The following is a 15,950-nucleotide window of genomic DNA, read 5'->3' as shown; positions in this document are numbered from 1 at the left end:
TAGGGATGCGTACTCACAGTTAGGAAAGGGTGCCTGGTGTTTTTTAACACTCTGCTCTCTGTGAGTGTGTGTGCCACTTCATCCTGTGGGATATAAGGTAGTGAATAGAACACTGCTTCTGAGACAGCGCAGCATATGAATATAACAGTCATTTCTTTATAGAACGTCATTCAACTTGCTACCAGTTAGGTTTAGTTTGATGAAGTAATTAACATGGAGTGAAACGTACCTTTGCAATAATGACTTCTTTCTTCAAAATCTTCATTGCATAATATTTCCCGTTAGCCTTCTCTCTCACTAGAATCACTTTACCAAAAGTGCCTTTTCCCAGTAGTTTTAAGTAGTCAAAGTCATTCATTGTCTGAAAGAAACCGTAGGTCAAGTCAGTGCAGTTATAATAGTTCTAGAAAGCAGAATTTGTGTCTGATTTTAGAGGACTGATGGGAAACTTAACACATAATTTAACAGCTCCGCAAAATGATTCTATCCGTGTTTCTGTATCAGTCAATCAGGATATGTCTCCCGTGGTGTGGTCATCCTTTAGTCAGTGGAGCTAAAGAAGACACTTTGAACCAATGGCTTCTTGCCACTGAAACACTTCACGACGTGTTGCTTAGAATTTGTATGTTTATTTAATTTCATCCCTTAGGTCCTCGGGCGGGATGGGATTGGGATGTAACTTAATTTTGTATGTATCTATTCATGTTTGCTGACAATTATTATCACAAAAAGTCAGTGGTCCAGATGTATCTCTTACCTTCCGTTTATGGTGGCTGGTAGAGGTGTCCATCTCCTCCAGCTCTCCGATGTTGTCCATCTGAGCCGTGGGACTGCATTGGATCCTCTCTTCCTCCTGTCTTTGGAGTTTGTCTGCTACTATCTGGATGGCCTCCGTCCACTCATCCCTGTTTGCAGAACACAAACCTCTAGTTACAGATGCGGTCAAATATATCGGCATCCTTGCACTTTACTATGGATTGCGATGGAGCAGAATGTTCTGTTTCTCTTTTCAAAACTGGTTGAATGGCAATTTTTACCCAGTAGGCAGCTGCAACTTACCACGTGATAAATTACACAGTAAATGACTTGCCTCCAACCAAGTTAATTTGAATTTTAAATTATTTATATATATTTTTGTCATGTGAAGTTGGAAATCAAACAAATACACGTGTGAACACCAAAAGTGTTTTAAATTTCAACTGATTTTAAAAGAAATAGGGGATCTTGCAAGGGTAGTAATATATTTGACCGCAACTGTAGGTAGTGTGTCTTAACAGTCTATAGTCTGGTTAGCCCTGTCCACTTGTCCCTGTCAGGATATGGACACCTGTCAAGTTACATATACAGTATAACAATAGTCTGGAGTATGGATAGCCTATTTTAACTCATACCATACAGCAGCTGTAACACAGACACATGAACAAACTTCTGCATGGTAACAGTGATATTTCACAATGAAATGTAGCTACTTGTTTGATGTCTAATGTGACACCATTATGCATAATCAATGACATTCTGCTATGTTAAGAATGATCTATAGACAGTGCAATATATTCATTACACCTTCACAATGGGGTAAAACTAGAACTTTCAACAAAGGCTAATCTATGCAATCATCTATGTAATCGTCAATGATCAGTCGCTTTAAAACAAAACAAATGTTCACAAATTAGTTTATGTCAATGGGAACTACTGCGTGTTTGCAAATGGCTTTACCCCCCATTGGGTTTTCATTTGTTGTGCCGTACAACATCTGTTGCATTAAAAGAGTGATGCATTTGGATTTGTGAGCACGTGTGTATTTAATGATGATGAATATATCCGTGTGTGGTTTGTGCTTCCCTCTGGGCTGTACTGCTGCTACATCAACATTCCACAGGAGGGGATCGTTAGCATTTGGAAACTTTCATTTACAGTACGTTAATCTCTCATGGACCGATTCTTGTGGAGAAATGAAACGGTGAGAATCTGTCAAGGTTCACGTAGAATTATATGATTACGAGCAGCAGTAGTAGTTCCTGGTTTTGGTTTTTCGTCATTGATTATTTGGACGAATCAGGATTGGGGAGAAGGCGATGCTTAAACTCGTGCGGTGATTTTCAAGCCCGTGTGCAGATGATAAACGGTTTCCACTAGATTCCACATCCACAGTCAAAATTGGCTATATTGTGAAAATTCATGAAACCAAAAATGTCCTTTCGGGCCATGATAAATACAGGTGAAATTAGCAGAAGGAAGGGGTTTGAACTAGAGTTTCCGTTTGCGAGGGAGGAGACTTCGCTTCCTTCCTTTACACAAAGGTAATCACAACTGTTAATGGTATTCCCCCTAGAAGTCAAACAGGACATCTAGCACATGTGGTAACCTGATAAAACAAACAACATTTGACTCACAAAGTAGCATCCGTGTGGGGTTTTTTGTTCCATGTTTTGTTTGGAGAGGCCCATATGTTACAATGAGGGATTGAACAAGATGCAAATCCATACCTACACAAAAAGACTCTTTCTGAACACCTTTTCCCAGCTTCACTCAGGTTTCTGAATATATCGGATGTGACTCCGAACAAGGGCAAAGAAAAGTTGTGTTCCATTTGAACAATCAAACGGCACAGTGTACACATAAAAAGCAACGGGAATCCTCTCAAGGTCGTGCAGATGAATGCGAGCCGAGCCTCTCTCCCTACCCCCTCCGGGTTTTTTTTTTTAACGTATAATGAGATTTTTTCGCTAATGAGAGATAATGGGCCTGACTACAGTCGGGCGACGTGCCAGCTGGTGCCTCCCCTCTCCTCACTCGTGGGCCTGCCAATGCTGGGCCCGTGCCAGGCGGGTACAGTACAGTAAAAGCTGCTGCCAGCCAGCCAGAGACACAGTACAGTACAGTGGCTGTAAGGTTTAAGACAGGAACTTGAAAATACGTTTAACCTTTCCTCTTAACCGCTGGCTGCACTTCCCCTCAACCCCCTGGCCTGTCTAGTGAGGCTACAGCTCAAACTCAAATTCTCTTCACTTCACCAGCAGAAAGTAGAGTTTAAGACCATAACATCTGCCAGTGCTGCTTCCTCTACCCAGCTCTGCTCCGTAGCTCACTCTCACAGGTCGCTGCCTGCAGTTGCCCGTTCCCCAGAGACAGAAGAGAGGATCGTCTGTATGTGTGCCAACTGTGAACAGGCACAGCTTATTATCTTAAGTCTTATGGGCAAACACTGTTCTTTCTGGAAAGAGATAAACATCTCAATTTCCGAGAAGAAGAGCAGCTGGAGAATTTATGCCAGTGCTACTATACTTGAAAGGTCTCTTTTCTAGCCTACATACAAACCCCCCACAACCCCCTCTGCTGATCACCTGGTTGGTTTTACTGGAACGGTAAATGGAGCATGTATGATCTGTGTTTTCTATTCATCTTTGTTAAATGACACACTGCTCTAATTTCAAATGGATTTGAAACTGAGGACAAATATGTTTGTCGCAGAAAACGTTCACACAAGATTATCTCTGAAATACCATTTAGTATAAAGTCATTTCATAGTCATATTATAGGCCAGTGATGGGCAACTGGCGGCCCGCCACCGCAGATCAATTTCATTTTTGGGAGGAGGGAACTCAGTCGGAGTCTCAACTTAATGTTGTGAGGTAGAATACACAAGGTGCAATTTCGAAAATTGGTTGTGCATCAGCATTTTCTGTCTTGTTATGTCAATTAGCCATGTCAGCTAAACATTTTTAGATTGGTAAGTTAGTCTACCCTGCTTTCTAAACATGTAGTAATCATGGTCAAATTTTTGACCGGGGAACCCCATTGATTTTGTTAGTCATTCTCACTCAGATATCATATTCAAAACTGCAAACATTTCTATCCACCCTATGGCAAAATTTGTAGAATTGCAGGATTCTTCAATTTCTTCTATCCGCTGGGAGGAGGGCCCCCAAAAGGCTAAGGCCGACTCTGACTACATGTGTAGGTATGGATGTGGATACGCAGACCAGCGAGACACTGCAGCCCCTCATGATGAGTTCATATTTTTTTGTGGCCCCACTCCCATCAAAGTTGACCATCCCTCTTATAGATTATCATAGTAAACCATCATTTAAAATAGAACAGGTGAACAATTTATCTCAGTTTCACATGACCTCCTGACTTGAGAGCTACACTATGACTTTTCATAGATGTACTGTTTTCATAGACGTACTGTTTTCATAGATGTACTGTTTTCATAGACGTACTGTTTTCATAGACGTACTGTTTTCATAGACGTACTGTTTTCATAGACGTACTGTTTTCATAGACATACTGGGTAGAGGAAAAGCAGTCAGTTGGCCATAGATAAGCAGACTAAGGACTGAGCCTACCTTTCCTCTGGCGTGTCCACATGGAAGGTCCTCTCTATGACGGTGGTCCATTGTAGACATCTGATGATGAATGTGTTGGGCTTTGGTCGTTCTGTCTTCATCAGTTGGCATTCTGAGACAGAGAGAGGACAGATAGAGAAGCGTCTGTGAATATTCAGATTTACTAGATGTCAAATGTTGTGTCTGAGCTTCAGTTGCTGATAGGGCTGGGAATTGCCAGGGACTTCATGATACGATATTATCACGATACTTAGGTGCCGATATGATATGTACCGTGATTCTCACAATTCTCAATGTATAGCAATTTGATACTGCGATCTTATTGCGATTTGATGTTCCAAACATATTGCTCACTATAGTGTCTGCTGTAAAGGGACAATAGAGAGCCATGAGGAAATTCGTTTTGAAATAAAAGTGCAAATAATGTGTTGGCTTACTATTTTTTTTTTTTTTTTTAAGATGGGGAACAAGTTATAGGATGAGAAATACAGGAGTTTTGGCATACAGTGGGGAGAACAAGTATTTGATACACTGCCGATTTTGCCGGTTTTCCTACTTACAAAGCATGTAGAGGTCTGTAACACTTCAACTATGAGAGACGGAATCTAAAACAAAAATCCAGAAAATCACATTGTATGATTTTTAAGTAATTAATTTGCATTTTATTGCATGACATAAGTATTTGATACATCAGAAAAGCAGATCTTAATATTTGGTACAGAAACCTTTGTTTGCAATTACAGAGATCATACGTTTCCTGTAGTTCTTGACCAGGTTTGCACACACTGCAGCAGGGATTTTGGCCCACTCCTCCATACAGATCTTCTCCAGATCCTTCAGGTTTCGGGGCTGTCGCTGGGCAATACGGACTTTCAGCTCCCTCCAAAGATTTTCTATTGGGTTCAGGTCTGGAGACTGGCTAGGCCACTCCAGGACCTTGAGATGCTTCTTACGGCGCCACTCCTTAGTTGCCCTGGCTGTGTGTTTCGGGTCGTTGTCATGCTGGAAGACCCAGCCACGACCCATCTTCAATGCTCTTACTGAGGGAAGGAGGTTGTTGGCCAAGATCTCGCGATACATGGCCCCATCCATCCTCCCCTCAATACGGTGCAGTCATCCTGTACCCTTTGCAGAAAAGCATCCCCAAAGAATGATGTTTCCACCTCCATGCTTCACGGTTGGGATGGTGTTCTTGGGGTTGTACTCATCCTTCTTCTTCCTCCAAACACGGCGAGTGGAGTTTAGACCAAAAAGCTCTATTTTTGTCTCATCAGACCACATGACCTTCTCCCATTCCTCCTCTGGATCATCCAGATGGTCATTGGCAAACTTCAGACGGGCCTGGACATGCGCTGGCTTGAGCAGGTGGACCTTGCGTGCGCTGCAGGATTTTAATCCATGACGGTGTAGTGTGTTACTAATGGTTTTCTTTGAGACTGTCGTCCCAGCTCTCTCCAGGTCATTGACCAGGTCCTGCCGTGTAGTTCTGGGCTGATAACTCACCTTCCTCATGATCATTGATGCCCCACGAGGTGAGATCTTGCATGGAGCCCCAGACCGAGGGTGATTGACCGTCATCTTGAACTTCTTCCATTTTCTAATAATTGCGCCAACAGTTGTTGCCTTCTTACCAAGCTGCTTGCCTATTGTCCTGTAGCCCATCCCAGCCTGTTGCATGTCTACAATTTTATCCCTGATGTCCTTATACAGCTCTCTGGTCTTGGCCATTGTGGAGAGGTTGGAGTCTGTTTGATTGAGTGTGTGGACAGGTGTCTTTTATACAGGTAACGAGTTCAAACAGGTGCAGTTAATACAGGTAATGAGTGGAGAACAGGAGGGCTTCTTAAAGAAAAACKAACAGGTCTGTGAGAGCCGGAATTCTTACTGGTTGGTAGGTGATCAAATACTTATGTCATGCAATAAAATGCAAATTAATTACTTAAAAATCATACAATGTGATTTTCTGGATTTTTGTTTTAGATTCTGTCTCTCACAGTTGAAGTGTACCTATGATAAAAATTACAGACCTCTACATGCTTTGTAAGTAGGAAAACCTGCAAAATCGGCAGTGTATCAAATACTTGTTCTCCCCACTGTAGGTACAGCCGATTACCGCTAGCTAACGCTACCTACAGTAGCTAATAAAACTAAAACTAAATTAAAACATTTACAAATCAATACTTGGGAGTCAAATATCAATATAATGTCATCCAAAAATAATATTGCATTATGTAACTGTAAAGATTTTTTCCCCAATCACTAGTTGCTGTTGATACTAGTTAATTGTGATGAAAGAGTAGGCTAGCTTTGTTATTGGGTATGTACATACACTGAGTATACCAAACATTAAGAACACCTTCCTAATATTGAGTTCCACCCCCCTTTTGCCCTCAGAACAGCCTCAATTCGTCGGGGCATGGACTCTACATGGTGTCGAAAGCGTTCCACAGGGATGCTGGCCCATATTGACTCCAATGCTTCCCACAGTTGTCAAGTTGACTGGATGTCCTTTGGGTGGTGGACCATTCTTGATACACAYGGGAAACTGTTGAGCGTGAAAAACCCAGCAGCTTTGCAGTTCTTGACACAAACCGGTGCGTCTGGCACCTACTACCATACCCCGTTCAAAGGCACTTAAATATTTTGTCTTTCCCATTCACCCTCTGAATGACACATACAAAATCCATGTCTCAATGCTTAAAAATCCTTCTTTAACCGGTCTCTTCCCCTTCATCTACACTGAATGAAGTGTATTTAACAGGTGACATCAATAAGGGATCATGGCTTTCACCTGGATTCACCTGGTCAGTCTGTCCTGGAAAGAGCAGGTGTTCCTAATGTTTTGTACACTCAATGTAGATGGACTGTACTGCAGCAAACACAACACTTCGCACCAAGTTAAAGCTGTCTCATTCCATGCAGGAACACACACAGCCAGATGGGGCTTCAAGCCAACTGTGGAAAAGTTTTGCAATGTGCTCCACTGTCACCGCTACAGCAGCTATTGGGGACAATGTTCAGTCAGATGACAGCTGAAACAGAGTGTTGAGCCTGTACGTGCCAGTAGGTAATGACTTCCCTCCCTCAGCTGGCCTCATCTCTGCCGCCACCAAACGGCGGGACGGCCTAAATATAGGCGGGAAGGTTAATGACGACACGGCTAAGGTCGCAGGCGCACTCTACCTCTTTCTTCCTGCTCCGCTAATAAAATGGAGTCTCCCACTGAGCGCAGAGAAAACAAGGTCATGACGGAGTTCCAGTAGGTAGTAGCGCTGGACACAACATAGTCATTTAAGGGGGAATACAGACAGAGGAGATTGTTTTGCTTCAGCTAAACATACTAGGAGAGAGCTCCAGCAACTGTACTGCCATCAATCAATAGGCATTTATATTGGAGTGTTACTGTAATATGCATTCAGATTCATTTCCCTATTCTGAAATCCCTAGTGGGATAGGGCCACCACCTACACTACTGTCACTATTAGTTCATCAGTTTGCATTCTTGTTATATAACATTCTATCCTCATTTGAACTCTCCACGTATTCATGTACTTCAATTTACCAAACTATATTGAAATGTAATTAACAAGTGGTATATATTAGAAACATGGGGCTCTGGAGAAGGAAAATATTCATCAGGGACCATAGCATTGTTTTCTAGTCATTTAGGTGAGTTATCTGAGACATACTTAGTGTTTGACATTAGACTGTAGCCTGTTGGTCAGGCAGTGTTTGACATTAGACTGTAGCCTGTTGGTCAGGCAGGCAAGTAGGCAGGCAGGGAGTGTCTCAGGCTCTGTCTGTCTGTCTGTCTGTCTGTCTGTCTGTCTGTCTGTCAGTGACAGTATCTCTCCCCACGCTTGGGACGGACAGACAGGCAGGCAGGCGGGGCTGCACCATTCCATTTCACTGGCCCATTTGACTACAGCAGCCAGCGTCCCAGCACCACCTGGCCTCCCAGCTTTGGACAACAGATGTGGCAATACTGTAGTGCTGCCAAGCCAGCCGGGGCCGGATGTATGGCCACCCTCTCTCCCCCAGCCTTTAGATTAAAACCTGGCCGCGCTAGCTTCCTGACGGATGGAGAGAGAGAAAGCAAGAGTGAGAGAGTGAGAGAGGAGAGAGTGAGAGAGGAGAGAGAGAGAGTGAGAGAGAAAGAAAGCTCCCTACATGTGTCCAAGTGGTAACACAGCAAGGCAGGATGAATTGATGGATGGACCCACCCTCTTAAACTGTCCTTTCTTTCCCCTTGAAAAACTATCCAGCAGCCAATCATAAGGCAAATCTGAGGCCATTGTCAGTTCTGTTGTGCGTTGGGACAATAGGAAACTGTTGTAGTTGTTTCATGTCCATGTAATTACTGTGGCCTTTGTTGTAGGAACTGTGCCAAGGAGTCAAATGTTTCCACCAGCTTAGTGGCTATCAGCTTATGTCTAGTTGTTTTGGTAAACAGCTGAGGGATGGGGCTGGAGAAATGTAAAAACTTTCAAATTCATAGAGAAACATATGGATGCAAGGATGAACTATCCATGAGATCTAAATTATACTTTTGACCATGTTTTGAGGCTTTGAGGTGGAGTAAAACAAGCTTATATTTAGGGTTTTGATGTCATTTATATTGTATCTTCTTCAAGAATCAATGGGTGTACATGTATATCATTAATTTAAAAGTCCAGTTGATATACCAATCTCAGATTGCCCCTTTAAGTATACAGTTGAAGTCGGAAGTTTACATACACTTATGTTGGAGTCATTAAAACTTGTTTTTCAACCACTCCACAAATTTCTTGTTAACAAACTGTAGTTTTGGCAAGTCAGTTAGGACATCTACTTTGTGCATGATACAAGTAATTTTTCCAACAATTGTTTAGACAGATTATTTCACTTATAATTCACTGTATCACAATTCCAGTGGGTCAGAAGTGTACATACACTAAGTTGACTGTGCCTTTAAACGGCTTGAAAAATTCCAGAAAATGATGTCATGGCTTTAGAAGCTTCTGATAGGCTAATTGACATAATTTGAGTCAATTGGAGGCATACCTGTGGATGTATTTCAAGGTCTACCTTCAAACTCAGTGCCTCTTTGCTTGACATCATGGGAAAATCAAAAGAAATCAGCCAAGGCCTCAGAAAAAAAATTGTATACCTCCACAAGTCTGGTTCATCCTTGGGAGCAATTTCCAAATGCCTGAAGGTACCATGTTCATCTGTACAAACAATAGTACGCAAGTATAAACACCATGGGCCACGCAGCCGTCATACCGCTCAGGAAGGAGACGCGTTCTGTCTCCTAGAGATGAACGTACGTGCAAAAAGTGCAAATCAATCCCAGAACAGCAACAAAGGACCTTGTGAAGATGCTGGAGGAAACAGGTACAAAAGTATCTATATCCACAGTAAAACGAGTCCTATATCGACATAACATGAAAGGCCGCTCAGCAAGGAAGAAGCCACTGCTCCAAAACCGCCATTAAAAAGCCAGACTACGGTTACTTTTTGGAGAAATGTCCTCTAGTCTGACAAAACGAAAATAAAACTGTTTGGCCATATTGACCATCGTTATGTTTGGAAGAAAAAGGGGGAGGCTTGCAAGCCGAAGAACACCATCCCAACCGTGAAGCACGGGGGTGGCAGCATCATGTTGTGGGGGTGCTTTGCTGCAGGAGGCACTGGTGCACTTCACAAAATAGATGGCATCATAAGGTAGGAAAATTATGTGGATATTTTGAAGCAACATCTCAAGACATCAGTCAGGAAGTTAAAGCTTGGTCGCAAATGGGACTTCCAAATGGACAATGACACCTAGCATACTTCCAAAATGTGGCAAAATGGCTTAAGGACAACAAAGTCAAGGTATTGGAGTGGCCATCACAAAGCCCTGACCTCAATCCTATGGAAAATGTGTGGGCAGAACTGAAAAAGCATGTGCGAGCAAGGAGGCCTACAAACCTGACTCAGTTACACCAGCTCTGTCAGGAGGAATGGGCCAAAATTCACCCAACTTATTGTGGGAAACTTGTGGAAGGCTACCCAAAACATTTGACCCAAGTTAAACAATTGAAAGGCAATGATACCAAATACTAATTGAGTGTATGTAAACTTATGACCCACTGGGAATGTGATGAAAGAAATAAAAGCTGAAATAAATCATTCTCTCTACTATTATTCTGACATTTCACATTCTTAGAATAAAGTGGTGATCCTAACAGACCTAAGACAGGGAAATTTTACTAGGATTAAATGTCAGGAATTGTGAAAAACTGAGTTTAAATGTATTTGGCTAAGGTGTATGTAAACTTCTGACTTCAACTGTAGGTATCCCTTGGGAAAGAGGCCTCATGACCTCAATGGGACTTTCTAGTTAAAGAGGTTAAATAAATAAAACGAAATTGTCAAAATCATCTAGGCCTACTTATCACTGTAGCATATTATTGATTTAGATGAATTGACGTACTAGAAGCCAGCACAGTGGATGACTCACTTGCAACAGAGAAATTATTAAGGGGATAGGGTAGGTCTGCGTCCTGTGGCTTCTCTTTGTAACCTATGAACGAGCCGTCCGTTTTCAGCAGGAAGTAGCGTGGTCTCCAGTTCTTGATATATTCTCCTGTAGAATAAGAGAGAGAGAGAGTTTTTGTTAGTGCATGAAATCTACCAGTCCATAGATTCAAAAACAGTAAGGTATGCACTCATAAAGCAGTTAAAACCACTTAATACATTTTTAAATGGTTTTATGGAACAGGTTTAAAAAGTTGTTGGCTCTTTGAGCTCTATGCGCAATTATTTTTAGTGCAGACATGATTGTTTTTACATTAAAGTGCAGTAACACAGCTTAACCCCTATAATCAGTATCATTCTAAAGTGGCTACTGTTTCAATATCCATTCACATCAATAGCTTTTAGACTCTCATCATATGGCTTTGCTATGTTTTGGGATTAACATGATCAAAATGATAAAAACATGTTTACGATCTCAGGGCTGAAATCACTCCCCAACGATCATGTGCCTCATTTTGGGTTAGACTGGGGGACCCCTATCCTCCTGCCCCGGGATTTAGGCTAGCCCTGTAGAGAGGGAGGTCAAATCTCCATCAGGGGGCCAGAGCAGACACCTTTAACCCTCCCGGGCGGCAGCAGCAAAAAAACAACATCTGCTAAGCAGCTGGTTATCCCGCATTACCAAACAAAACTTCTGGTGCAACAGCCTGCTCCATCTAATAACCAACAGCAGGATTACAAGGGTGTCAACATCTCAGCACACAGCGCTACATCATACGCACAGCACCGGGTTCAACACAGGATACTGGAGAGCATAGGCAGCACATCTGCTTTTTTAACATACACTGAGTKGACAAAACATTAAGAACACCTGCTCTTTCCAGGACATAGACTGACCAGGTGAATCCAGATGAAAGCTATGATCCCTTATTGATGTCACCTGTAAAAATCCACTTCAATCAGTGTAGATGAAGGGGAGGAGACAGGTTAAAGAAGGATTTTTAAGCCTTGAGACATGGATTGTGTATGTGTGCTATTCAGAGGGTGAATGGGCATGACAAAAYAYTTAAGTGCCTTTGAATGGGGTATGGTAGTAGGTGCCAGGCACACCAGTTTGTGTCAAGAACTGCAACGCTGCTGGGTTTTTCACACTCAACAGTTTCCCGTGTRTATCAAGAATGGTCCACCACCCAAAGGACATCCAGCCAACTTGACATAACTGTGGGAAGCATTGGGGTCAACATGGGCCAGCATCCCTGTGGAACGCTTTCGACACCTTGCGGTGTCCTTGCCTGACGAATTGAGGCTGTTCTGAGGACAAAAAGGTGGGGTGCTACTAAATATTAGGAAGGTGTCTGTAGTATTACAACTACTGTGTAAGGTGCATACTAGAAGCTATGGTAACTGTTAATGGAAGAAGTTTGGAATTTGACTTGAGAGGGAAGGTACTACACTGCTGTCTGCCAAGATAGAAGTCATAGCACTTGACTGGAGTTTTTWAAAAGTAGCAAACAATCATATGCAAATGTTCTTCTTCTTGTTAATTTATTTTTGKTGATATTTTCCATTTTACAATAGATTTTTACTGTAGGCAAGAAGATTGAAAATGTCAATGAGACCGACAGTCAAACAACGATCTAAAAAGTACCATTCTTTAGTCCTTCCGCTTCCACATATAATAYTAATATAACCATTATGTTCAATATTCAGTTCCATTTAGTTTCAGCATCAGGCCATTTCTGCTCCAGCCTCATTCGTGTGGATGGACACACTGAAATCCTCTATAATGGACGAGACGTGAAAATCCTAAAACGTGTACTTTGTGTTTTTAACTCCTGSTAATTAGCCCACCATCCCGATGGCTGACACGCACGCCTCTGTGACAGCTCTGATCACTTCTTTTTTTTTACACCGGGAAGAGAAAATAAACAACATGTTCTATTTGTAACATCCACTTAAAGCATAATGACAGCAGCTTTTCTTAATTAACACATCAGAGAAAAACACCTGCTCATGTTAATTTGAGGAGACGGAGGTCTTTGCCGGTATGCCTCTGTGAGGCTGGGGTCTGTGGGAGGGGAGGACAGGAGGGGAGGAGAGCAGCTGAATGCAATGCAGTACGCCGTGGGGACAGGAGCCACCATAGGTAGCAAGGTCTCTCCTCCGACTCGCTCACACAGCCTGTCACAGGATCTCACCACTAACACTTGGTAGATAAATAAATTAGGCCTATAAATTATTCCTGATCAAAACAAGACATAAATGTAAGTATAGACATTTGCTACCAGACGGAAGAGTGGGCGTGACACAGTTAATTGCATGAAGTCACTGAGAGGGAGATGTCTAGCTTTTGAATTAATCACATGTACTGGATTTAAGCCAGAAGGTAACAGAGTGTTAAGACAGACAGGGTGGTCTTTAATGAATGCTACAAATAGGTGTCCCACCAGATTGCACTTAGTGTGTGAGTGTAGCTGTATTTGGTCAATGCAATATTCAATCTGTGGTGCTGGGTTTGCAGTGAGGCAAATGGTCCAATACCCTGGACTGAGGGTTAACCCAAACTGGGAACCAGACTATGTAGAGGGGGTAGCCAGAGGTGGAACAGAAGGGGATGGACAGTTACACCCACATATAGTTCCAGCTCTCAGTCTCAACTGATCCAATAGTGTTCCATCAAACTCTCAACGCTGGCCCTGGTCATAATGACTCTGCTAGCTCAAATTCTGAACATCTTGAATGAGCTGCTGTAGGCAGATACTCCATGTTATATTTTGGGCAGATTGAGAAAATGTCCTGCATTCAACACAATACTGTTTTTTTGCAGTACGATGCAAACAGTTGAAATAAAAATTCAGCTCAGCCACCCACAGAATCAGTTCTGAGAGAGACTGTTCCAACAGATCCAATTGCACAATTAAAGCAACATACTGTATGCCACTCAATTACAAGACCAGATTAATTGTTCATTTGTCAGTGGACTGAGACAGGCAGGTGGCTGTATGAATCTGGGAATGGACTTCGATGGGCCACTTCCACCGACAGATGAGCTCTTCACCAAAAACCTTTCAGCGTCCCAACACCGTCACAGCTCCTGAGACCGTTCTAAGAACCCACACCTCCATCTTCTTGTTCATTTGACGCAATCAGGTTTTTAGTTTTCAGAAAAGAAAAAAAAACACAGCCCATTTGTTAATCAGCCCAAACAAGTATTTAATTTAATGCTTTGGCCGGAGCCGGCCTGATTTGCAGATGGGCTTGTGACGGGAGCCCTGGGACCGGCGGGCTGCCACGTTCCAGCACACAGGGCTGGGCGCTCCAAACCTCCAACCAGCTTGTCTGGGCACCGCCAGAGACAGAGACAGCCGCTCCTGCAAACGGTGCCCCAGCCCCCAGCCCTCAGCCCAGGCACCGACATGAGCACAGAGACATGGGCAGCACCAGACCTGGCCAGACGGAGGGAGGGATGGATGGAAGGAGAGAGAGATGGAGAGAGAGAGAAGAAGAGAGGGAGGATAGAGAGAGAGAAATCTGTCTGTACCTGGATCTGCTGTTTCTCCTCACCATGTAGGTTGTGTACCATGGCAGCTTGCTGAGGGAGAGCGGCTGGACCCACTTTGTCAATTTGGCCAAGCTAACAGGAGAGGAAGCTCTATGACAATAGCACAAAACTACCTCATGTTATCTTCTTTTTACACTGTTTAACTGAGAATGGAGACACTAATAAATATATGACCAAATTATACATAATTTAGCTTACAGTTTACAAGTTATAGGTATTTAGAGGCTATTTATTCAATGTGTATAAAACCTGTATAAACTGTACTGTATTTATAATTAGATAACAATATTTTAGGTTGACAATAATTCTATTACATCATTTCTAATATATCACGCCTTACTTTTATTTTCTTGCATAAGTAAAATCAGGATTGTGCCTCTACTGCCATTCATTCAGTCAATGGGTGATTCCAATTAGACTGGTTAGAATTTCGCCCTGACCACAATGGCTGCCAGAATAGGGTGACTAAATCAATGGAGGCCAGAGAAGTCAAGGGGTGATCCTTTAGTGATGCAAAGCTGCAGGGATTTGCTGTATTTTCTACCTGAATTGCCCAGAAAGACTTAGGAGTTGATCCCTTAGAGATGACGGTCATGTCCCCAGTTAAGACACTCAGACACAACAAGGTGGTCTGAGCTCTGATCCTCTGGCATGCCTAGATAGCTGGGAGTAAACAGTGGGCTACATCCTGCATGGACAGATTCCCCTACCATCAACCTGGGATGCCCAGGTAATCCACGCAGGGTAAATGCAGGGGTAGGGAGGAAGGTGTGTCCTTTACTCCTCTACGTGTGAAAATGAAGAAGAAGTGAAGTTATAAGAGGAGGGCACTAAAACGAAAATGGCCATTAGAAAGAGATCCTGTACACTGTTCAGTTCTTCCAGACCATGAAAGACATTCTCTCTTTTTATTTAGTTCAGACTCGGTGTGTGTGTGTGTACTGTGTTCCCATGCCCCCTGCCATAGGCTTGTGACCGGGAAGTAGCCCCAGGCACAGCTGCCCTGCTGCTCCAACCCAGAGGCTCTCAGACATCTTACGTGAAATCCAGGGCAGGCTCAAGCCAATCCACTTACAGTGTATTAGTGTCATTACCAGGCTGCCCAGAAGGGAGGGGTGGCCAGGAGACTACTTGGCTTCTGGGAATGGACGCGGGGGTGGTGGCTGGTGACAGTGGTAGTACAGGAGTGAAAGCCAGACTGACTCTGTATGCCCTCTGTTTAACTGTTCCTCCCACAGTGAACTACAGTGAATGATCAGAAGAACACTTCCCCGCCAACCAGTGGGGAAAACAACCAGTGGGGAAAACAACCAGTGGGGAAAACAACCAGTGGGGAAAACAACCAGTGGTTACCTAGATTAGCCCATTAGCTCACAGCACAAACTTTTTTTCATAATGCAATGTACTTGTTGTCTGCTTGTTTTAGTCAATTACAAAATACATTTAAGAAAAGTGCAACATGTCTAAAGATTATTTGTCATCATTGCCTGCTCCCGAGCTTTCTCACTACTTAGAAAAACRTAATCAAAAGACAGTAC

At 43.0% G+C, this 15,950-nt stretch overlaps 1 protein-coding gene across 1 annotated transcript in view; it reads right to left on the bottom strand.

Annotated features, from left to right (window-relative positions):
• The window catches only part of akt3a (v-akt murine thymoma viral oncogene homolog 3a), a 140,184-nt gene that overhangs the window by 14,396 nt on the left and 109,838 nt on the right, over window positions 1-15,950 (bottom strand). The window contains exons 3-7 of the mRNA XM_023993807.2: window positions 10,834-10,959; window positions 4,350-4,461; window positions 758-905; window positions 230-361; window positions 18-83 (exon numbers count right to left, since the gene is read on the bottom strand). Of these exons, the coding sequence (XP_023849575.1) occupies window positions 18-83; window positions 230-361; window positions 758-905; window positions 4,350-4,461; window positions 10,834-10,959 (584 nt within the window). The remainder of the gene's footprint in view (window positions 1-17; window positions 84-229; window positions 362-757; window positions 906-4,349; window positions 4,462-10,833; window positions 10,960-15,950) is intronic.

Source organism: Salvelinus sp. IW2-2015, linkage group LG8 (genome assembly GCF_002910315.2).
Source record: "Salvelinus sp. IW2-2015 linkage group LG8, ASM291031v2, whole genome shotgun sequence".
NCBI classification, from domain to species: Eukaryota; Metazoa; Chordata; class Actinopteri; order Salmoniformes; family Salmonidae; genus Salvelinus; species Salvelinus sp. IW2-2015.
Note: the sequence above shows the minus strand (reverse complement) of the source record. Positions and strands in the feature narration are given on the sequence as shown.